The sequence below is a fragment of the Urocitellus parryii genome, chromosome 10, assembly GCF_045843805.1.
Source record: "Urocitellus parryii isolate mUroPar1 chromosome 10, mUroPar1.hap1, whole genome shotgun sequence".
NCBI classification, from domain to species: domain Eukaryota; kingdom Metazoa; phylum Chordata; class Mammalia; order Rodentia; family Sciuridae; genus Urocitellus; species Urocitellus parryii.
Window position 1 is genome coordinate 57,164,126 of NC_135540.1, and position 24,171 is coordinate 57,188,296.

The 24,171-nt window shown below is 48.4% G+C and overlaps 1 protein-coding gene across 4 annotated transcripts; it reads right to left on the reverse strand.

The window, feature by feature from the left end:
• Positions 1-566: 566 nt before the first annotated feature.
• Pitx2 (paired like homeodomain 2) lies at positions 567-20,384 on the reverse strand. 4 transcript variants are annotated; one of them, XM_026410629.2, is made up of 5 exons: positions 20,063-20,384; positions 16,352-16,407; positions 15,714-15,851; positions 4,419-4,624; positions 567-1,989 (listed from the first exon to the last, which is right to left on the reverse strand). In XM_026410629.2, the coding sequence occupies exons 2-5, from the start codon at positions 16,395-16,397 to the stop codon at positions 1,426-1,428; spliced, it is 954 nt and encodes a 317-aa protein (XP_026266414.1). In that variant the 5' UTR covers positions 16,398-16,407; positions 20,063-20,384; the 3' UTR covers positions 567-1,425. The 4 variants fall into 4 exon arrangements, with proteins under 4 accessions (XP_026266414.1, XP_026266415.1, XP_077659283.1 ...); XM_026410630.2 differs by having other exon boundaries at positions 15,714-15,812; positions 20,063-20,383; XM_077803157.1 differs by lacking the exon at positions 15,714-15,851 and having other exon boundaries at positions 20,063-20,380.
• Positions 20,385-24,171: the final 3,787 nt, after the last annotated feature.

Below are 24,171 nucleotides of genomic sequence, written 5' to 3' on the forward strand. Positions count from 1 at the left end.
AAAACAAAACACGGGGAGCATGACCTTTGCCTCAACTACATATTGCTCGACAAGTCTCAGGAAACTCCACTCTAACCTCTCAACCCCTGGGCTCTTTGAGAAACTGAAAGGCTGCAGTTATTAGAAATGGTCTTTGTTTCTTTTCATGTATCCACAGGATTTGAAAATAGTAATGCAATATAACATGAAGGATCTCTCTACTTAAGCCTGAAAGATAAACGCAGAGGCCTAAATATTTTGAACTGGAGGTGTTTCCACATAAATTTATTATAGATATATTCCTCTTAAGAGGAATGTATATAAATGATACATGTATACATGCATACACATTTCTCCAGAACAATTGACTGGAGGTGCAGTTTCTCCTCTGTTGGGGTGAACTTGAGAGTCATGTGTCTATATTTCTTTCACCTTTCTTCTTCTTTTATGTTGTTTCTAGCATAATGGAATCCTCTGGGTTTAAGCCAAAGAAAAATCTGAAAGACAAGACCAGACTTTGCCATCTTCCCCCTCGTCCCAGCCCTAGCCCCAGCCCCAGGAGTCTTCTCCCCCACTTTTTTTTCTTTTTAATTTCTGATGCAGGACTATAATTTATTTCTACCAAATTTAAATAAGTACTGCCACCTTGTATGTTTTACTGGCAGGCAGAGGAAACTAGTTTGTTTAGGAGGCAGTGACTGAGACACCTCGGCCAGGTGACAGAGGAGGGGAGAAAGAATTCAGACCAATTTGTATGCAGTATATTTTACTCCCATGAAATAAAACACATTTTTTCATATTTGCTGAAAAGTAAAACAATAATATTGTACGAAATGTTATACACAGGGTAGGTTGTACATAGCAGTTTCAGAAACATCATTGCATCCACCAGAGAAACTATTCTAAAACTGATATTCACACATTTTTATAATAATAATATGTTAGAAACATACAGTGTGGCATTTAGTATATACATTCCCTTGCTCGCAAGCGAAAAATCCTAATCGCTTCTGTATAACATGCTTTATTTTAAAGCCTAACCTTTAAAAACACTGTTGTGATATTACTAACAACTGCTTTTATAAAATTAATTTGACATTTCGATATATATACATCCTTTCAGTCATTTTAATGTTAACAATGCTAAACTTAAAAAATAACAAGCTTATAGTAATGTTAAAATGTCATATCCAGTCAAACATTTGTTTGTGTATGTGTCCTTGCAACTGTTGGAAATACTTCTAGTGAAAGATGTCAGACACTGAGGACTTTCCTTTGAAAACAAAGGCGCTCTCTCTTTAATTCAGTGGTTTCCTTTTCTCCTTATATCTGCCTTTTCTCTTCCTTTCTTTAGTGCCCACGACCTTCTAGCATAATTCCCAGTCTTTCAAGGGCGGAGTTGCCCGATCCCGCACAGTCCTAGAATCCCTGCGCAGTGGGCGCGGCTCACACGGGCCGGTCCACTGCGTACTGGCAAGCACTCAGGTTGGACGCAGGGTTCTGCACGCTGGCGTAGCCGAAGCTGGAGTGCTGCTTTGCTTTCAGTCTCAGGCTGGCCAAGCTCGAGTTACACGTGTCCCTATAAACGTACGGAGGAGTCGGTGGCGCATAAGGACAAGCGGGTGTCGGCACCGCGGAATTCAGCGACGGGCTGCTCAGGTTGTTCAAGTTATTCAGGCTATTGAGGCTGGAGCCCGGAACGCCCGTCACCGCGGAGGGCACCATGCTGGACGACATACTCATGGATGAGATGGAGTTGGGCGGGGAAAACATGCTCTGTGACGACAGGGGATTGACGTTCATTGAGTTGAAGAAGGGGAAGCTCTTAGTGGACAAGGAGGCTGACGTGAGGCCCTTGGCCGCCCAGTTATTGTAGGAATAGCCCGGGTACATGTCGTCGTAGGGCTGCATAAGCCCGTTGAACTGCGGCCCGAAGCCATTCTTGCACAGCTCGGCCTGCTGGTTGCGCTCCCGCTTTCTCCATTTGGCTCGGCGATTCTTGAACCAAACCTGGGCGCGGTAGGGTAAGGGAGCAAACAGAGGCCACAGTGGGGATTAATAAAAGCTAGATCACAGAGAACACCAGAGGCCAACCCTCCACCAGACGCGCGTGCGCGACGCACCCCTGCAGCCAGGCACCCCACACCGCCAAGGCCCGCACTGTTTCCAGCCCCAAGCCGCAGTCAGAGCCGGGAGGCCCAGCCAGCTCCCGCCTGTGAGCATGGGTTCTGAGCTGGGCCGCCATGTCTAGCGGGCTGTGGGCCGCTTGATCACGAACCCAGACCCTCCTCAGGGGCCAGAAACTCTTACTGTGAAATAAAGGAGGGTCAGCCGACTGCCCACCCCTTCCCAGACCACCTGGTAAATTTGCTTCTACTCCAAAGCCTCAGACCCAGTGACGAGGACAAGAGGGTGGGAGGGCACCGGAGTACCCGCTCTTTCACCCGCACAGTTCCTCCCTCCCCTCTTGGATCTCCACTGTGGTCCCCATCCCCTGGAAGGAGCCCCTTCAACAAGAACCGGAATGCGACACTCTTCCTCGCCTAGAAAAACAACCAAACATAAAGCAGAGGACCACCTTCTCAATCTGCTCCTTAAACTCCAAGAACCCAGAACGGGACGGTCTCTCGATCCCCTTCCTTGGTTCTGCTTCGTCTCACACTCCGCCCATTTCAGGCCCCTCAGGCGTGCCTTGACCACCCCAGGCCTGACCCGACGCTACCCTTTGGTTTTGCAGGCGGCCGGCCAGGCCAGTCAGCCCCCACCCGCGTCCGGTGGCCCCGCCACAACCTCGCTCCAATCCACATCGCGCCCACCAGTCGCCCCAGACGGAGTCTTTTGTGTATTGGAGTGAGGCCTGGCCCGAGATTTCTGAGCTGACACCGGTGATGTTTCACATTACACATCTCCGCGGGTCCCAGCCACCTAATCCGCTTTTTCCCTTTCTTTCTCGATTTCCTTTTTATCCCCCTTCCTCTTTGCACCCGACTGCTATAAAAAGCACGCCTCACTCCCACTTGGCTTGAACTAGCAGCCGCTGGAAGGAGGCAGCTGGAAGGAGCAAGATCCGTGCGCAGCGGCTGCAGAGGACAAGGGAGGGGCTATGGAAAAGCGGGTGGGGGAGAAGGACTTTTCCGAAGAATGCCAGGAACCCCACAAACTGTGTTTTTATATTAATTACGTGCCATTTTTACCCTAGGCCTTCTGAACTTTGTCCAGGCGAGAAGGGTACGTGCAAGGCCCGTTCCCCTGATGCTGAAGAAGGCTAATGGAAGACTGACCTCGCGCAAAACCACGCGGCCCTAGTCCCAGCTCTGGTTCCGGGCAGTTAAAGTAAAACTCTATCAAACTTCATCCTGGCTCTTTTATCTACCAGCATAGCCTCATTCCCTGCACAAATGCCTCCTAGGAGTGTCGTCATTCCCTCTTGCTTAGAAGCACATTTTGGTTTTTATTCTTTTCGCCGCCGTTTTTGTTACCTAACGTTTTCTTATTTTTGTTTTCCTTGCTATGAGGACTTTATTTTTCTACCCAGAACACTTTTTAAAAAATCATTTTAAACAGCAAAACTTCTGGATGCTGCTTGGTTCTGCTTGCCGCTTCCAGAATCCTAACAATTTTGGAATTTTCCACCGACCAGCACAAACCAGGATGTTGCTATTGGGTAATTTATTTAAGCTCATTTTTGCCAATCCATAGAGTGCAGATTTGCTTCAAAGTTAAGGTAAGCTCTTTTCCTAAAACTATGATTGTAATTTGGTAGAGGGTTGTATCAGTATTCAAAGAGTTCAACTCCTGAGAGAAGATAAATAAACCAAATTTGAAGTCTTCTTTTTTCACTTCTCTTATAAGAGAATTTAGCAGGATAGTAGTTCTGTATAACACTTTGCTTCCCAGGATCACAAAACCAGGGAATAGGGTCTGAAAGAGACATAAATGGCCATACCCCGGCGAAAAGACCGTATAAAGAACTCGAGCCGAAGAAAGAAATGGCTGAGCCAGGCCGGGCGTGAAGGTTTCCCAGGGAGGGCCAACCCTTGCGTGTCTGGCTGGGTTTTCCTTGTTAAAGGCACACAGGTTGGAGCCTGTTAACGGCTCCTGACCGGGAGGGATTTTATTAGCTCTGGTCTGGCGACTGCAATCCGGGAACACAATGCCCTTTGCAGAGGAATGCCCACGCGGCCCAGCTTAGGAGGGCGCAGGGCACCGCAGCGAACCGGTGTAGCTCCCAGCGCCTGCGCCAGGCAGGCAGCTCGGCCTCGGAAGGGGGAGCTGTAATCTTGCAACACCGGCAGCCACTAGGCCTTTGCAAAGCTGCTCCCCACCAGCGCCCCGCGGGGCAGAGTTGCCTTCCCTACTCCTCCCTGCTCCCCGGTCTGCGGGCCTTGCAGCTCAACAACGCCCTCCCCTAATTTCCCAGAGTTGGAGCTTGCTCCTACCCGAACTCGGGCTTCGGTAAGGTTGGTCCACACCGCTATTTCTTCGCGCGTGGACATGTCTGGGTAGCGGTTCCTCTGGAAAGTGGCCTCCAACTCCTGCAGCTGCTGGCTTGTAAAGTGAGTCCGCTGCCGCCGTTGCCGCTTCTTCTTGGACGGGTCGTCGGCGCCCACGTCCTCATTCTTTCCCTGCTGGCTCTTATCTTTCTCTGAAAACGATACACACAAAGGTTCCGGTCAGCTTGCCCACCTGCAACCCCCAGACTCCAACCGGACCCGGCGGCAGAGGCCGCGAAAGAGCTGGGCTGCCCGCAGCTGGAGGGGTTCGTGCTCAGCGACTCCGCGCTGCAGGGAGCGCTGCATCTATGGGGTGTGCAGACGAAAGTTGTGGGTGTGTGCGCCCCATCTCCTCCCCTCCCCCCAAGCGCCGCACGTTTTATTTACATGTTTATCTCAGCAAGGCGGCACATTCATTTTTATAGCCCGTGCTTTCAAGTATATTTACACACCTCTACGCAGCCACACCAAGTCTCCCCGGACGCGTGCACTTGCGCGCGTCTTTATAGACCCCCCTCAGCTTTCGATGCAGTTTGGAAGTTAAGGAAAAGTAGCTATTGGGATTCATTAGGTTCCCAGGTACGCCAATACTTTGTGGGGGTGGGGGGTGCCTCTTCGCAAGGAGCATTTGAGTGGTTTCAGAAGTACTTTTCTAAGGAGCTGAAAGCCGAGAAAACAGGGACAGAGGTGGAGTGGCCTCTGAACGTCCTTGAATGGAGATGCTGGAACTTTTGTGATCCAGGAAACAGAAAGGAAGCCAGTGTACGAAGTGGGGGGGGGTGGTGGGAGGTAGCGGCAGAATTGCGCGGCCACATGAACCAGGCCAGCGGAGGTAAAATGAAAAAGGGACAGGGTCATCAGAACCCCGGCTTCCGGAAGTTCTGCGGCCAGCAAGCAGAACGACCACTCCCACCACGCCTCCCCCAGGAGGGGCTGACTTCCTTGGGGTCGAGAGGGACCAGGCGGCGCGCAGGCTGCTGTTCTGGAGTGTCCGCGGGGCGGCGCGGCGCCTTACCTGCGGCCTCCGGGCTGGAGGTGTCGGAGATGGTGTGCACCTCCAGCCTGTGCTTGGAGGAGTCCAGGGAGCGGGGTTGACCTGGAGCCAGGACCGAAGCCATGGCTAACGGCTGGGGATGGTGACCAGAGGAGGACGAGGAGGCGGCCGACAGCTTGGTCCCGGCTGCTCGGTGCTCCAAGTGCAGCGGGCCTTTCATGCAGTTCATGGACGAGGGAACGCGCCGCCCTACGAGTCCTGGGCTACCGCCCCGCCGAGCCCCCGTGGTCGCCGCTGCGCACTTTGAGTTGCGCTCTAGGCGCGTAGTTTCCCTTGTGGCAGCTGCAGGCAGAGTCAGGGGTCGCAACCCCTGCTGAATCCTGGAACCAAGCCTCCCCGGTCTCCTTCGGAAGGCTCAAGCGAAAGAATCCGGCAGCCGAAAGTCAGAGGGCAAACGGAAACATGGGGATGTGAGCAGGAGAGCACCTCTCGGAGCGTCTTTGGGGAGCAGGCTTCCACGCTCCAAAGTGAAACAAGAGTGTGCAAAGACCCCCTTCTTTTCTCCCTCCCTCCCCCAAATACCCCTCCAATAAGGAAAGCTAACGCCGATCACTCTCTGCCCGCCCCTCGCGCGCAGCCCTGACAGCGAAGTGTCAAGAGTGACAGGGACAGGTAGCTGATATTAGATCCCCCGCGGCGGCGGCAGCGGCAACAGCAGCGACGCGGCCTCTGAGCACACCCTCCGCGGAGCGCAAGCACACCCCTTCTGGCCGTCGAGCTGGAGCCGGGCCTCGCCGCAGCTCAGCTCCAAGCACCCAAGCAAGCGACGGACAAGATCTGCGGCTCCGCGCTTCTCAGTTGGCCTAACATCTTAAAACCAGAGGCGGGCTTCCTGGTGGCGAGACGTCACTCTGCAGCGGCCCTCCCCAACCCTCTCCGCCTCCGCCTCCTCCAGACCCTTCGAGGGGCGGGAGTGACGTGACTCCACACCAATCATGAGGCCCCGAGCTGCGGCTGAGGGGACTGTCCTGTCTGCACCTATCAGCAGTGTGGGGCCGGGCTAATTCTTGCTATGCCCACCGGGTCTACACAGGCACGCTCCTGGGAATTCTGTTCCTGCCCCGCCAAAGGCGATCCGACTTTTAGTTAGGATCCTGAGGTTCAGAGATGAGGGTAGGAGTCAAAGACTTGGGAGAAAGGTTGATGTTGAGGACTGAAAAGTACAAGATCAACAAGGCACCGCACTTCCCTTTCTTTTGTCTCATTACTCCATTTCAAGTAGAGACAGACACCCCCCCTCTTGCCCCGTATAGAAAGGAGACATGCTACCTAAAACTATAAAATGTTTTTAAAACATCAACAAATCCACGTTCTGATCTTAAATTTTCCAAACTGCCTGTCAGGTGAATGCCGCGCTAATCTGAAGAAGCCTTACTTTAATTGCAAAAAAGACAGAGCCCTGAACAGGCAGGCTAATAAATTAGAAATCGAGAAGAAAATGGACCCGTCAAAAGAAAATTACCTTGACTTTAAACGAACTACTGCTTGGTGGTTCAGTCTGGATTTATACAAGAATGAAAAGTCGCCTCAGATCACGTCCTCTGTAATGCTTATTAGTCCCCAGACAGACAACACACAATAGAATAGAAACCCTAACCCAGCGTTTTCAAAATGCTGAAAGCTTATCCATTCTACTTAACGTTGATTAAGACACATATCCTAGATCTTTCAAATTCCTTGTATACTGTATTAAGCTCATCCTAACCCGAGAGAGCCATGCTTTAAATTTGACTCTCTTGTTTACTTTATTATCAATCAGATTCAAATCCATAAAGCCTGTAGAATCAACAACCTTGAGCTAATTATATATAAAATATGCTGTAATGAATTTCCATACAATTAAAAAATGTTGTCAAATAACCAATTTCAAGGATAATTTTTGGCATTTTCTTTTCCTAGGGAGCTCAAGCCTGTCTTCAATCATTAAAGTACAAGCAGGCAGGGGCGGTAGTATGTGGGCTGAGGGGGAAAAGCCTACAGGAATGCTCAACTGGGAAAAGCAAAGCCTTATTCATTTACATAAAAGAAAACAAGAATCACCTTTGTGGTCATCAACTTTTTAGAGCACCATTCCCAACTAAATTAAAGTAAGAAATTCAAATATTGAATATAATTTTTGAAAGTCCTTTTTGTCAGTCTGGGGATATATAGCTCTCAGTAGTAGAGTGCTTGGCATGAGAGGCCCTGAGTTCCATCCTCAGCACCACAAAGAAAAAAAAAAAAAAAGTCCTTTTGTCCCCCAGCTTAGGTCAGCTGAAGAACACAAAGTAATCTCCCCTGGGTTTCTGCATTGGCGATTGTTTTATTGTGGAGTTAGTGTTATCATCCCTGAATGTGTATTTGTTTGACATTACAGTCAATGATTTGCAATGCTAGTATGAGGTATCTTCAGAAAACTCCCTTCTTGTCCTTGTTCACAAGATTGGGAAACTTATTCAGTCTGGGACTGAGCAGATGAAGCTGACTACAAATCTTCTTGCAACATATCTTCCTCCTCTGCTCTGACCACCCTCCAACCCTATCTCCCCCAATCTAAATACAATTGAGGGCAGTCGGAGGAACCAAATGAGAATAGTTTTTCAGTCTCTTCCCACCAGTATCATCCTGTACTATGATGAATTTAGCTACTACAGGAACTTTCTTCATAGTAAGTTTTAAATCAGCTTTTCTGGTTTTAACCTTTTATTCCACTTTACCCCATTTCGTGCGCGCGCACACACACACACACACACACATGCACACACCTGCTCACAGAACACATCCCCATGTGACAGGTCTGCATTAACTGAGGCTCATACATCCAGCTATATTAGGTCCTGCAATCTTATCACTAAATTATACATATTACACCAGCAGCCTGTTGGTAAAGAAGGTTAAATTAATTTACATTCTGCTCATTATCTAGTGCTTAAATGACGCATTTTATCCCTGAGATTTGGCGGAGAATCTCCTTCTCAGACCCCACAGCGTTTCACTGAAGACAATGCTCTTACATTTGTAGTGGTTTTTAATCTGATAAGACTCTAATTTGCTTAAGTCTTTTAAATAAGGGTTTTAAATGTTTCTAGCCGTTTTCTTATTGAATTTCCTCTAATTCCCCCAAGATCATAAAGTATATGTGTAAAGTAAATATTTTCTTCCATTGCACTGTCAGCCAATGACCTATAACAAAGTCAATATGATTCCAGTTCTTTTCTGCCCAATGTGTTTACTAATCATATCCCAGTTTCTTCTTTAAACCTCAGCATATCTATGAACCCCACAATACCATGCTCCTTAAACTTCATTTCATGAAGAGACTCTATCACATCAATGGATGGAAAAAAAACCTACTGTAGTGAGCATACTCTTTTCCTAGTTTCAAGATTCAAACCCCGAAGGTGCATTTTTTTTTTTTTTTAGGTTTGGGGTGTTTTTCAAAACTCCTTATTCTACAAAACTGAGAAGCTCCACAGAGCCATATAGATTTTCAAACCCATCTCATTAAACCCACAGATTTTTTTTTTCTTTAAGTTCTGGTTGCTCTGCTCTTCTAATGGAATTTTCATCATGGTGAACTCACACATGTGAAGGACCTCAAACAGTCTCCAAAGTGGGTGAAAAACCCGAGGGTAAGTGACAGCAACTTAGTGGTAGTACCAATGTGTGGGAGATCTTGAAAATGCTGGAGATCTTCAAGCCTCTGAGAAGCTAAAAAGATAAGGAATTAAAATTGTGTGGGTCCACTGAAGTCAAGAGGAGAATAAAAATGAAGTCAAACATATATGTATGTGTGTGTATACACATACATTCACACACATACACACACACACACACACACACACACACACACACCACTCCCAACAATTGATTCAAATTGAGGGTTTTCTTTGCATTTTTTCAGCCGGAGTTTCAATCCTCTCCTAAATCTCTTAATTACTTTACACACTCTGAGCAGATGAGACTAGGTAACATTCTTCCCAGGACCAACAGGGCTCACTCCACCATGACAGGGAAACAACAAAATAAAAAGTCTAGATGGGAAAAAGGAAATGTGTGGTAGAAACAAAGAAATGGTTTTCAATGAAAACTCTGTGGTGGTAGTGGTGAGCAAGCTTGAAGATTTAATCCGCATCACACTTGTGTGCTGCATGCACGGGCATTGGCGGCATAGATGGGAAAGAATTGTAAATCAAGAAATATTATGTATTTTGTGATTTCAGCATAACTGTGATCTCTGGCTAGAATTTTCTTGATTGACTCTAGAAATTACTCCGACTTCAGCCTCCATCACATAAGTTTTCAATCCAGGAAAAAGCAACTTGGTCTCTCCTCCTAGTGCAGATTTGAGCTTTTGAGTCTAGGAGACATATCAGGGGCCGACTCAATTGGGTTTTCTTGCTTACTCTTTCAAAGAGAGACCCTCCAGGAGGGAAATGTGTGACATGGGGTCAGGCGTGTTTTGAGCTGGTATTTGCCACCGATTACCAGTCTTAAAGTCTTATTTAATTTCACACTCTTTAGTGTTAGTTGCGCAAATTCCCTCTGGCCATCGGGCCGAGCGGTTGGGCTGGGCAGCCACTCTCGTTAGTTGCGGCGGAGTATGGGCTGGGACCTACCCAAGCGATTTCTGAATTTTGGAAAGAATCTGCCCTCAGAGCTCACCCGGAAGATGGCTCAATTAGATATCTTCCTGAGCTGTCAGGCCCTAGAGGGGCGGGAATCCTGCCCAGCCCAGGCCAGCTCAAGGACGAGGCCCGCCCGGACTCAGCTCTCAGCCACGTGATGTGCGGTGAGTGTGTGCGCTGGCCGTGTGAGGCGCAGAGGTCAGATGGAGACCTTGCACCCTGCCCAAGAAGTGGCCCTTCCTCCCCTCTTTCCACTGCTTGGCTCCCCCGGAAAACAAACCAAGCTAGAAGAGGTTCCCTCTCCTCCAGAGCCTTGAAAACAACCCAGAAATTTAAGGCTTCTCCGTGGCTGATTTTTTTTTTCTCTTCCCTAAATGGAATAAAGAAGTGCTACTTTGTTAAAAGGGGTGGATTCTTTTCCGCATCGGATGTCCGTAGATAGACTGAGCAACACCCACCTTCCCTGGATCCCTGCAAGTGATACCTATGTTTCTGTCCCACAAACTCTAGTTACTCAACCTCTTCAAGTTTGGGGTGATTAGCTGCGGGGTTGGGTTTCGGTGCGGGTGGGAGCCCCACCCTCAATGAGAGAAGAGAGGGATTGGTGGGGGGAGGTGCTGAAATGACTAGACCGATATGCCTCTAATGTCTCCTCACAAATTTGTCTGGTAGCGCTATAGGTTTACTACGCGCTCATTTAATCTCTAGAAAGTAGCTATTTAAATAAAGAAGTAAAATAAAGAAAACGGTAAGAGGCATAGGGGAGAAAAGAATGGAGGAGAGAGAATGAATGAATGCATGAATGAAAGTATGAGATTAAACACAGATATCCAGGCTTGGAGAGAAAGAAGTGGCAAGGGGTTAACTGAAGTCACTTAAAAAAATAACTGGATTAAAACACTCCTCTCTCTCTCTCTCTCTCTCTCTCTCTCTCTCTCTCTCTTCTCCTTCTCTCCCTTTTCTATTTCTCTCACTCTCCCTTCTTTCTGTTTTCTCTCTCCCAGACATGCTGGTAGCTAACATTCAGCATTAGTTGTCATGGTGACCATAAATCACATAAATCCAAAAATACCCACCTATAATCTGAGATGAAGCTTTTATTTCCCTAGCGAAATAATATTTTAAAAGCTGTCAGCTGACAAAAAAAAAAAAGGAACCCACCTCATTGTAGTAACCCAAGTAATATATTACTTCTAAAGGTTTAAATTAAAATGTCATCCTGTTAAAAACATGCTGGGAGAATCTTGGGCACTCTTCATATCAGATCCTCACAAAGAAGATCTTCAATCCTGATGATTCTTTAACACACACATACACAATTTTGCATGCACTGTCTTCTTCCATTAATTTCTTCCCTTTCCTCTCAAGGACTACCTGAGTCCTCACAGGCTCTATGCACTGGATTATAAAAGAAGAGTATTCTTGTAGAGCAGAAAGAAACCTGGGACAGAGCTGAGCCTTTTGGGACCTTGTGTGTTGCTCATTGGTTATTGATCATTTCCCCAAATGAAAGATGGGGGCTTTGTGGGTAAAGATGTTTGCAGATCCTCTACACGGGGGGCAACCTATCAGGCTCAAGAAGAAAGGCAAAGAGGACTGGAGAGGGAAAGGTTGAGTAGTGAAGAACTGAGATGGGTAGCTAGGTGCTGTGGTTAAGTCTTGGCCTAGAAATGGTAGGTATATTCTCCCATTTCTGCCTTTTTCTCCAGGAGGAAACTTCCAATTGGAGACTCTGGGGAGGGACATGCGGCTGCATTTGGGCCCTTTGTCTTCTACCTTGGGCTTGTTGTCTTTTGCCTATCTTGGATTACAGGGTATTCGCCTAGATGAAGAGCCATTAATTACCCATTCAGTCAATATTAGGAAGACGACAAAGCTTTTTACATAGGATTAAGAAGACATCAGATTGTTCCATTAGTATATTCCTGCTCACGAATAAGCTTTCGTTATACATTTCCTTTTCCCCGGAGTCGCTCTAACAACTGCTGCATACATTAACAGCGGGCGGTGCGGAATAACAGCCCAACCAGAAACTTTTGCGTAAGGAGTCAGTAGCGAGTTTCGCGACCTGTGAACACTGCTTTTGACAGCGGGGATCCACAAGGGATTGACGACATTTGGACAATCGGTACAGTTTCCCCGTTGGCCGGGAAAACCGCAAAGCAGAGGAACAGCTTCTGCCAAAAGCTTCAGATTGGATGTTGAGGTGATGATGGTGGTGATGTCCGGGTGGAGAAAAGAAAATGGAAAACTCTTCTCTTTACCCAGCTCTCCTACTTCATGGCATTTTCCTCAATCCTCCTGCCTCCTTCAGTGAGCACTTGTCCCTTGTCCCCTAGCCACAGTAAGAGCCCTCCACATCCCCTTTCTGACAACTTAGGGTCCAGATCGCCACCCTAGCGCCACCATTTTGCTTTTTGCTAGAGACGATCTGAGCTGATCTCGCTGGAATCCGTATTAGCATTAAAGTCGCTTCATAACCGCGAAGGAAAACCGGATTATTTGCTTTCAGGGGGAACATTAGGCGTCCACGTAGCACGTGCTAGGCAAACATTTGCTGATTGAACGGGGGGCAGAGGGGGGAGGCTGCGGCCACCGAGAAAGTCAGAGTTTACCCGGCTCCTTGGAAAGAGCCTGGGACCAAGCAGCCATAGAGTAAGGAGGTGTGTACCGCGCCTTGGGTATTCCAGGGGGCCTTGGAATTCCCCAACCTGGGGGAGAAAGTCTATGCACACCAGTTCATGGCACACTTTTAGCCCAGCCATTCTCCCAAAGCTATTTTAAAATTAATGGCTTCGCTGGGGGTGAGAGGCTGAGTGAAGTATCTGCCCCACATCCAAACGCAAGGCCAGGCTGGATTTCAGTCCTGATCCTAGAGCCACCACCCCTAAACTTTTGGAGTCATCCACAGTCGTCAGTCAATCCCCTTCCTGAAGGTCAAGGCCATCTTATGAGTTCCGCAAAATGGGTTCCTTTCGGGGGGATGCCCATGGTAAGAAAAACCAAGAGCCCCTGTTCCACACCGACGTTCCCTTTCGGACACTTGCACCTTTGTGGGGAGTAACTAAAGTTACCAACTCTTCCTCACCACCCCCTCCCACAGCCATTCCTCTCTTAACCCTCAAGTCCTGGATATCAAGGGACATTTTAGTCACCTTCACACCCCTTCCTCCGGTTTCTGAGTTTGAGCCTGGCTTGGGGTCCCCCCAATGGGCATCAAGAAGGGGACTTTCTGGGGAAGGGACGCAGAACCCGGGCCCCTCAGAGGTCTACCCTGCCTCTTCAGGGCATTTGTAGTCTTCAAGGAGGGTATGATGTGTACTTGTGGGGAAAGGAGAAGATAGTGCCAATGATAGAGTATCACGGCTTCAAAAGAAATCATCTGCTGTTGTAATTTTTTTCTTTTTAAAATTATGGGAAGTAAATATTTTTGTTTTAAAAGTGGGTTGGTCAGGAGTTTGCAGATTTCCTGTCACTTTATAATCAGTAAAGGGTACTTGCTCTGGCAACCTTCAGAGATGCTATTGCTTTGCCTACTCTCATGTGACAATTTTTCTTTACCAGTTCCCTAAAAGCCAATAAAGTAAAAAATTTCCCCCATTTCTTCCCATCACAAGCCTCTCCCAAATTAGTGGCACTAAACATGTTTGGGCAGCAATTTTTCTCTTCGGTCCATAAGGTAGAAAACAGACGTTTTGACAGTGTAGGGGGAAGAAACTTTCACCTGCACTAAAATAATCCGGGCCTGAAAATAGTAGTTAAGAAAACAATCGTTCATTATTTCTAGGTTTCCGGTTTGTTTTTGTTTGGTTTTAATTTTTATTTATTTTATTTTTTGCTAATTATGGAAAGCGAATGCCCAGGGGCACCTGTGACCTGTGCGGGCAGGACTCTCGGCTTTCAGAGCTTACTGCCCATGTGAGAGGACCCTATCCCATTCTGGACTTCTCCTGGAAGGGGGTCCTTCTCCTCTCAGCTTGTAAGGAGGTCACCTGTCCTCAGAAGCCATTCCTCCGGTCAACGAGACCCGGGGTGGGGGGCAGGTGGGGAGGAGACAGGTTGAGTCTCCCTGACTACGGTGCAAGAAACGTCAGCCTCTGCTAGGCGGCGGCCCGCCCGCCCCGTACGAAGCGAGACCTGGGAGCTCAGCTGATCTATCCAGAGCCCGGGCTGCGCCTGCACAAAACATTCTCCCCGAGAGTCATCGCTGCTCTTGATTTTTAACCATATTCCAAACATTCTCCGGTCTAATAATTTATTTTTATGACCGATTATCAAACAGAAGAAGAATTTAACACAATCTTAATGACAAGAAATCACCCGACATTATCTCTGCATTGCCCCCATTTAACCCCATGGGGTTAATCCCGGACAAGTGAGCGTTTAACTGGCCCAGCAGGACGACTGGAGATACTGCGCAGAGTAAGGACCCTGGAGCTTCAGCTCAGATCGCTTTAGACGTTGTATTTCAACAAGCGATGCTTTTTTTCTCCCCCCCCCCTCGGAAACACGGAGAAGCCTAAGTGAAGCGCCTTTGTTTTCTCCTTAGGAATAGGGTTTGTTTACATGACTGGAGTCCCAAATCGCCCCCCTCTGGCACACATTACATTTGTATCCTTACACTTTAATCCGGAAGGAGGGGGTTGGGGCGGAGGGCTGTGGGGGACTTTATCTCCGCACACTATCAAAGGTCAACAACCTATTAAGGCTAGGTACTTATTTATTACGGAGCCTGGAAAGCCCGGAGAACACTAAATTTAAGTTTGTAATATATTCCCAAAGAAAGTCCCCTTCTCCTCCTTACACACACACACACATACACCTACACGCACAGACAGACACAACATTAAATGACAAATTTCCATTCAGCGAGGGACTGTACAGTGGGTTAGAGATATTTACACCTTTTACACAGAGCCTACAGATTTTGCGCGACAATGTCCCTTGACGCGTCCAGGGCGAAATTAGCCAAACAACGACATCACCAGAACCAAGGCCTGGCAATCGGCACAAACAGGCAGGTTCGCGTCGTCAAGGGCGCACGCTCCAGTCTACCCTCAGCTGTCGCGCACAGTGGCTGCCCTCAGGCTCTTCGGGGCTGTTGTCAGAACCTCGACCCGCCGAGGCCAACCTTCGCCAAGACAATTTTCCTGTGCTTGCCTCCCGCGATAAACTCCGCACCCACAAACCTGGGTGGGGCATGGCTGAAAGCCTCAGGGACCGGGTGGGCCCTGGTGGTTCTGCGCGTAGTGGGACACGACGAGCGACAGAGGTCGCTGTTGGACCACTTTTCGGCGCCAGCTAGAGGAGCCGAGGTGCGCTGGGGAGTGTGGAGAGGATCAGACCACAGGGGGAGAGGAGAGGGAGAGGTGTTGGGTCTCAGGAGTGCAGTATAATTTGAGGAAAGGATTTAACGTCCCTGGGAACGGCTGCTTCCCGTTCTAACCAGAAGCTAAGTGTCTAAATTCAAGCAGCCGCGGCGCCCGGTCTGGCGGCCTCGTCTGCTTGCGCTTCACCCGAGGCCCGGAGTCCCGGAGGCGGGTGCCCAGCTCGCGGCCTGAGCTTCCCTCCCGGCCTTACCATTGGCGCCGGGATGCTGCCGCGGGAAGAGCTTGCTGCTCGCTGCCTCTTTCCGGCTCTCGGGAGAGTCTGTGAACTCGACCTTTTTGATTTCGGAGTCTTTGGAGAAGAGACATTCAACGGCCGCCGGCTGCACGCCTGGGCCGCGCGCGCGCGCCCGCCCCACGTGCAGTGGAGAAGGACGCCAGGGACCGTGGCCCGAAGGAGCCCGGGGGTTGGGGGTGAGGGTGGGGAGCGAGGCAGGACCGAGGAGAAAGAGGGACAAAGAGCAAAGACCCAGTTAGAGAAAAGAGCGGACGGCATTCCCATCCCCCAGACCCTCTGGCAACCCAGCGAAGAGCGGCGTAGTTTCTCCGCGCCTTCCCGGCTGCCCGCGGCTCCAACCGGGAGAGTGGGTCAGGGCCTTCCGCACGCAACAAGCTGCATCCTCTTTGCCTACCGCTCCCCAAAACTTCCCAAAGGAGACACTGTGGGCGCCCCGGTTCTGATTTTCTTCCTGTCTAGAGGGCCCCTCGGAAAATCGCCCCTCGCCGGGGCCTCGCTGCAGAGCCGGGGCCCACTCGCCGCCCTTGAGTGACGCGGTCTCCCGTCCACTGGCCCAGGACACTGGTCCACGGCCAGGAGAAAAGGACTCTTACCTAATTGCACACACGCCGACACTAGTTTTCGGCAGTTGGTCTCCATTCCCAGTTATCTGCAAAACAGAAGAGAAGGAGGGCTTTGAGAAGCGCGTTCGTCCAACTTACCAGGCTCAGAGGAGGCTACCTGTGTGGAGGTCAACGTCAATTCTAGCTGTTATGCACCCATTAGGTACTGCGCTTCAAACATGTTTCTCGTACCTGTCAGTCTCTGGCTGCCCAGCAGCATCTCTAGCCCAGCCTGGTCCCTAAAACCTCCGCATATTTACCAGGAGCGCAGCTATCTACGGAGTTGCAGGGAATGGGCCCCAGAGGCAAGAGGCCCATTAAGCCACAGAGTTCAGGGGAGACTGTGGAACTACTTTCAAGGGTGTCTGTGTTGGAGAGCAACCTTCAGCACAATTTGGGAGCGAGTAGAGACGACTTTTCTCTTTTGGAAGGCCACCATTCTGCAGTGTTTGTCCATTAGTTGGAGCTCCATAAACATTTGCAGAACGTCAAAGCCAACTTGCTCCTGTCCCAGACAGCACTTTCCCTCCGTTTTCTACATTCTGAGATGAAGGGACTTTTGGCCTGGGGTGTTCCAGGAGCAAGCTGACTTTGGGCCTCTCATCCACCAGGAGCCATTTTTCCATATTTAGCCACCCTTTTCCCTGGAGATACTCATCCGGCCATTTATTTACCCTAAAGTATGATTTAAGATCGCACAGAAGAGAAACGGAGTGGACTTGGCGAAACAGAGGAGGGAGAGCAAGCGTTCCTGGAGGGTTTACTGCCCGCCAAGCACGGAGAAAGCCCTAGGGCAAACTGCCCCCCTAGTTCTTTCTTTTCCCCTTCAGGCAAGCCAAATCTTTCAAATTTCCAACCACAGCGCTTCCAGCCAAGCGTTTTAGCGTGCACCCCCTTCTTTGCCACAGGCAAACCAGGAGAAGTGGGCGGCGAGGGCTCCATCAAGTGGGCAACCGAGCATTTAAAAATCATGAAAAGAGGGGTCCTGGGCTCCTGAGGTATGCTGGCGGCAGGAAAGCCCACTTTGCCAGGGGTTGGGGGTGGGAGCGGGCTTTGCGGGGCTGGCCTGGCGGAGGGGCAGAGGCGGGGCAGGGAGTTGTGGGCCTACTTCTACCCCGGGTCTTTTTCCCCTGCTTCTTAGCCTCTCCCAGAGTGAGCCTGGCCCCAGGGGCCGCTGGCCTAGAGGAGGGGCTGCCCGGTGTGGTAGCGTGGGGATCGTGTGTGGGGTCCTCCTGGTGGTTCCCCCACCAGCTATTGAGCACTCGGGCGGGGACTCTGCGGATTCTTGTGGGCCTGTGGGCCCAGAAGTAGCAGTTTGGCGGCTCCAGATTTAGTGATTCTGCAGTAAAATCACAGGATTAGTCCCTGATTGAGATGTCTGTTCGTGAGATATTACAAAATTCATTATCACAGCTTTCTACTAACTCGATATGAAGTAACACAGATGGGATTTTATTAGTCCAGACTTCAAATGTTTACTTATGATAATTTCAGGGGAAATTTGCATGTCATCATCATTTCGATAATCTTTTTTTTTTTATATGTCTGAACTGGCTGCATTATTAGCCGGTAGCCAGAGCATTGCAGATGGCAACTGCAAATAGTTTTTATTTTTTTTAAAGGAATGAAATATACAAAAGAAAAAGATCTGGTCGTTGGGTGTAAAGTCAATTATTACACATTCTACGACCCCCCCCCCCACCCCAGCCCTGTGCTTCAGTGTTGAAGACCAAACAAAGCAATACAAAACAAATCTTCAAGAACTCATAGGGCTCCACTCTAAGGACTGAAAGGAAGGTCAAGGCGTGTTCCTTAGCTCACTCCTACGTGTCCTTGTGACTTCAGGATTTATTTTGCAGTCAAAAAGCCCTGAGACCTGCATTTTATACTTTTTATAATGACCAGGCCTAATAGACAGATTCAGTCTATTTACTGGGGAAGAAAAATATTTAAAAGAGACCTTCGATTCCTGCCTGCTAATTCTTAAACTTGCCCTGTTAAGACAAGTCTGGTGTGACAAATTTCGCTTCCAGACTTTGGGACTGGCATCAATGGCTAGTCTCATAAATTGAGGATGTGGGGCTTTTCCTGATGGGAAGTTATTTTCACCACAAAAGTTCATGTCTTGTTGGAATGTATATGCTAGGCAGTCTTGTTTTGAACCAACTTGTGTTTTACATTGTGACCACAGGAAAGAGCACCACACAGCACCACACTGGCAAGGCAGACAGGCAGGCTCTAAGAAATATAAGTTTGTTTAAAAATAATTTCTGTTGATCGACACAAGAATGCAATTGAAGGAAAAAATGTAGTTCTAATAATTCTAAATACTTTTCATATTTCTCCCCTTTGCATTTACTTTGTTAATCCAGAACAATATCTTTAATGGAAAGTTTAAAAATAAACAGGAGAACATGTGTTTTAAATGAACCAAATTGGTGTGATTAGCCAGTGAATTAATTTGCAGTGGGTAATCATTTAAGGAAATTAAAATACTGCTTAATACAGTTCCATATTTTACCATGTGTGAGCCTTTTAAAAACTAATATCGATGCTTTAGGAATATCTGGAGACAAACATAGCCAATTTAGGGGACAAAGCACCTAAATAATTTAAGTGCAGTTTTGCTGAGGTAAAGTACAACATTCCATAAATTTTAATTTTAATTCCATAAATTTTAATTTTTCGGGAATGTTTGATTATTGTAATCCTATTCTTATTTCATGTTACATCAACAAAAATCCTCAATTTTGCTCATGTGCTTTGTTTCTCTGACATTATTGGTACTTGAATTTTGATGGATTTCCTCCAAAATGGTATTTCATGTGATAACACCATCTTTAGTTTTGATTAATGGGCTAAACGGAATGCAAGGACCTTTCTCTAAAGCAGATTAATTTTTCATTAAGATATTTTAGAATGTGAGCTCCTGTAATTTTATTTATAACAGTAAAAGTGTTCTCCATTTAGTTTTTTATAATAAGACAATACTTGTACAAAGAGGGTAAAAAAAAAGCACTCTATGCTAGTCTGATTTCTAAATTGTTTCTTAAAGTAAGGTGATTAAACTGGAATAAAAGAACACATTTCTCCGGTTTAGAGTCATCTATTTTTCTTTAGACTCCAGTTGGATACTAGTTACCTCCCCTGCGTCCATTTAAAATGTATCTCCTGAAGTGCAAGATTGGAGTTGACTGGTGATCAATTTAAAGGATTTATAATCCAAAGTAATTGTTCGAGCTTGGCATCTAGGCCTGGCTCCCAGGTAATTCGTTTGGGCCTGAGAGGTCACTAACTGCCAGTTAAGATGGAATCTCTTTTTCTAAAGTGTAATAATGGGAAGAAGGCTAATCTTCCAGTAGCTGAAACTTTGTACGAGGCCCTTTATCTTGAGAATGCTAATCCTCAGCCTGAGGATTTGTCCCTGCCGTGTTGGCACCGAGATTTCAGGGAAGATACCTCGTTTTAAATGCCAGCCATGGTCTGGCTTCCCACTCGACTTCAGCACAGGGATTGTTAGTGTCTGTGACTGGGGACGAAAGAAACAAGGCTTTGCAAGGTCTGTTTGCCAACTGCCTTACCCCGGGGGAAACGCAGCCCCTAGAGCCACAAATCACCTACGGTGAAGATTCTCCAAAGTGGAACAAATTTCCAGACTTGCATTATCTCACATCCCTGCGGGGAGAGATGGCCTCCACTTACCGGCTACCGGGAGAAAGCTGCTGTCTCCGCGTCCCACCGCTTCCCAGGACGATTTCCAGAACGAAGAGGCTCGGGCTGCACGGAAAGCGCCTGAAAGCAGGGCCTGGGAGGACTGCAGAGCTCCCGAGGGTGCTAAGTTCCAAGAGAGTCCAGGAGTGCGCTGGGGGCCTCCGAAATCTAGCCGTCACTGGCAATTTCTTTCTGCTCCTCTCCGGCTTTCTCGCTCGGTCTCGCACTCTCTCTCCCCTCCCTCCCTCTTCATCCCTCTCTCTTCCCTCAGCTCCGACTCAGTGTGGGGAGTGACGTGACGTCAGCAGAGATTCCACCAAACTCCACAGCACAGTGGCGCGCGGGCGGGCGGGCGGGCGGCTGAACCCGGCTTTGCGGCGAGCGATCAAGGAGCGAGCACAGCGCTCCAGCGAGCGCGGGGGGGAGCGCCAGGGGCGACGCAAAGCAAGGCAGGGGAGGGAAAGGGAGGTCGGCCGGACGAGGAGTCCGGAGCAGGAGAAAGAGCCTGGAGGCCGAAAAGAGAGGGAGCCGGGCTGGGCGCTCCGACAGGAGCTGACTGTGAAGAAGGAGCGCGCGCTCCCGCAGTGGAAAGGAGGACTAGAAGGGAGGGAGGATGGGATGGAGAAGAAAAAGGAATCTGCGCCAAACCGGGAGCCCTAATAAATCAGAGGGGGAGGGCCAGGGCGTGGGGAGACAGACACCTACTCCTGGGGGAGTAAATCAGGACTGCTTGGAAAGACGGGACAGGGAAGGTGGCCCACGAAATGGAACAAAGGACACTGTGCATGGGTTTGTTTGGGGAGAGGCGTGGGGAGTGTGTGTGACTGTGTGCGAGTGTGACCTCCTTTTAGGCCTGCAGGGTTGGAGAAAGAGGTCGCAGCGATGAGAGGCCGAGTGGGGGAGGGAGTGAGAGACTGACAGAGGGCAGGAATGGAGGTGAGTGGGTGGGGTGAGAAGGGATGACTAGGGAGAAATCTGGAAAAATGGGGTGAGTGAGGGAGAAGGGGTGTGTGTGGGGGGGGGCAGCAGCCGGGAGCAAAAGAGTTAGGCTAATAAGGGTAGGAAGGCCAGGACGCTTGGCTCGGTGTGACAGAGGCACCCCGCCTGAGGTCAAGGCAGTGGACCAGGAGCGCTCCGAGTGTCCCAGCGCAGGTAGGCACGGCCACGGACTGACCAGTGTTCACCAAAAGATCGCGCTGGACAAGGCTCGGACGCTCCAAGTCTAGAATTTCGTCTGCTGTACCTACACTCAACAAGTTCACCCCGGGTCACGGATATCTCATTTTTTAAAATGACGAGGTTAAGGTTCCTGGCGAGGATGGTATTAAATTGCACGGGATGGGGGAGGGGAAGAAAGAGGAAGCTTCCCTCAATTCCACATTTGCCCCTAAAAGCCAAGAGTGTGTAAAGTTTGAGGGGCCATTCTCAAACTCAAGTGTGCCCTACTTCTCAACCCTCATTTTCCTATTCCTTGACTCCAATAAGGGCGTGTATTTTGGTAGCATGCAGGATATTTTGGCTCAGTCCTGTCTTCGGGTGGAAGGACTATTAATACGATTCGCCTGGAGGACCAGGTGCGAAGGCTTCTGACAGGCATATGGGACAAAGTTCTTTCAATCTCAAGGGCGTCCAGTTAATGTATGTTTTTGCAAAGTCTCAGAAACCAGCCATAGCTCTCGGGTTTGGGTTTTCCCATCATGGGAGCAAAACTGAGGCCCACCATTCAAGAGTCCTCCTCTTTGGTCCCCAATAGAGAATAAACCCTTTAAAAGCTGCACTGCTCTTTTGAGTCAATATACCAATTCACTCAATTTTAGGAAAACATAGACTTATTGGGAGAACGTGCATGAAATATATACATTACAAAACGACTGACGTTTAAAACTATGGGTGGGTTACCACATAGTTGCTGATCTCTTCTTACATTAGAGGTTATCTAGAACATGTTTTGTATTTTCTTGAATTACTCCGTGTTTTGAATTCATCTGAGTTAGCAGTAAAAACAGGCAAACAAACTTGCTCAATTTGTTTTGAGTGCTAAATCCCTTCACTTTGAAATAGCTAACAGTCGACAGATGGACTCATTTTGTGGAAAGGGTTAGCCTCTTTAGCCACGAAGAAAACTGACGAGATCTACATTGAAAGCCATTTCCAACCTTCTCCTAACATCCATGAAAACGCAAACTTTCTGTTTTTACCCAGTGGAAACTCAAAGCAGCGATATTTAAGAGAAAAGTAATGAAGGGGAAAATACCCACATGCTATTTGAAATGTTTTTTTTTCCTTCCTGTCTGATAATTTTATTTCTGCTTTCTGAAATATTTCTGAGGCAAGAAAATTAAATTCCTTTCAACAAGCCTCACAACTGAAATCTAGTAGCAGCATACTGTCAAAGGTGGTTCGAGAACAGCATTTTCATCCCTGTCCTGGGCTATTTTTCCTGCCTGTCGCACCCTCCTGAGAAATGGGCCGATGTTTCCCCCCTCTTTTTTTTTTTTTAATTTTCATTTTATAGAGATTAAGAGATGCTGGTAGCAGAACGGCCTTTCTTCAGCTGGTGGCAAGGATGAAAAATCTCACATGGAAGTGGGCAGAGTACGAAAATTAAAGACAGGAAGGTTCGGAAACGCGCAGGGACCTGGGGAAAGGGAAAGGAGCTGCGCTGCAGAGACGCACAGATCTGCGCGTGCAACTCCCTCCCCACTTTCAGGACTCAGAGGTTTGCAACCAGGGCTGGGATGATGGGGCTCCGGGAAGCTCCCGTTCCCCTCGCCCCCCTTCTGTCTGGAGTCTCGCCCGCCCGGCCTGGTTAACCCCAGGGCTGGCCGCTGCAGACACCCCGCTCAGAGCTTTTGGGTCCTCGCCTCGCCCAGCGCCAGTGCAGCTGAAGTGAGCAGCTGGTGGGAAATGCAAATGGCTCCTGGAGAAATAGAAGATACAGAATGATTCTCATTCCCTCCTCGAGTGTGTGGAAGGAGCTGGACATACGTTTCACGCTCCTAATCCTTCTTTTACATTTTTAGTCATACTCCTATTAAACAACTAATTAATGCCCAGAATCACCAGGGAATACATTAGGCATGCAGCGGAGAGGCAGGGTGCTGGGGGGCTACAAACCACCGAGCTGATTTAAGACGTGGATTTCAGGTTTTTCCCTCGTCAAAGCAGTAATGGAAGAGTGGGCCATGGCGATTGTATTTAGATTCCGATTACTACTTCGAATTAGAAGGGGGTGGAGGGAGCGTCCAAGCAAAGCAAGCAATTCCCTGTCCTGCAGATGTAAACAAGATTGTAGCATCAAAGGTACGAGCTCCTTCAGGACCAGATCGCCAGGGCTGAAAGGCGGGGGGGTGGGGAGACACTGACCTATGTATCTGTGAATTTCAGGGATGTTACACTTTCACATAAACAACTCCGGCGCGGATCCCCTGGTAATTCCTGGTAAACCCCACCCTTCTAGAATATCTTAAAAACATTTCCCCCAGAAACTTACATCCTTTGTATTTTATCAAAAAATTTGAACTATATCTGAAGATAATAGCCTTTCAGTAAACCAGTGCATTGGACCATTTCCTTCAGCCATTCCTTTTGACTTCTCCATGGTCCGATTTAATGAGGGTGGGGGTACAGAGAATTAAACTCTGGAAAACTAAGGACTGGAGGAGAAGTGCGGGCTACATGAGCTCAGAGAATTTTTAGAGAGCTTCTAAATGATATCACTCCCGACAATATTTTGAAGCAACTCACAGAGCTGTTAGAACAAGAATCAAAATGGGAAGCCCAGGGACAACAAAAATTTTGTGATCAAAAGAGGCAAAACCAAGGACAAATATGGGGTGACCTCAGCCAACTCCCTCTCACCCAGGAGTCAGGATTTGGGAAAGGTACAGTATTGTTTTAGAGTCCGCTGTGACGGGCTGCGTGCTACCATTTACTTTCTTCACTGTGGATTATGATCTCAACCCTGGCAAGCAATTTCCCTAGCTCCTTATCTGACAACAAGCGAGTATGTAAATACCAATGGCTAGCGATGTTTAACTGCCTCAAACATTATTGATTTGTTGGCTCCTCTAAATTTTCTTTCCAGTTCAGACCTTGTT

Bases quoted from the DNA above. Each gene is read 5' to 3' on its own strand.
- Pitx2 (XM_026410627.2), bottom strand. From the start codon at position 5,695: ATGAACTGCATGAAAGGCCCGCTGCACTTGGAGCACCGAGCAGCCGGG. The intron at 4,625-5,487 runs GTAAGGCGCCGC...TATCGTTTTCAG, and splicing joins CTCCAGCCCGGAGGCCGCAG to AGAAAGATAAGAGCCAGCAG. The intron at 1,990-4,418 runs GTAGGAGCAAGC...TACCGCGCCCAG, and splicing joins TTACCGAAGCCCGAGTTCGG to GTTTGGTTCAAGAATCGCCG.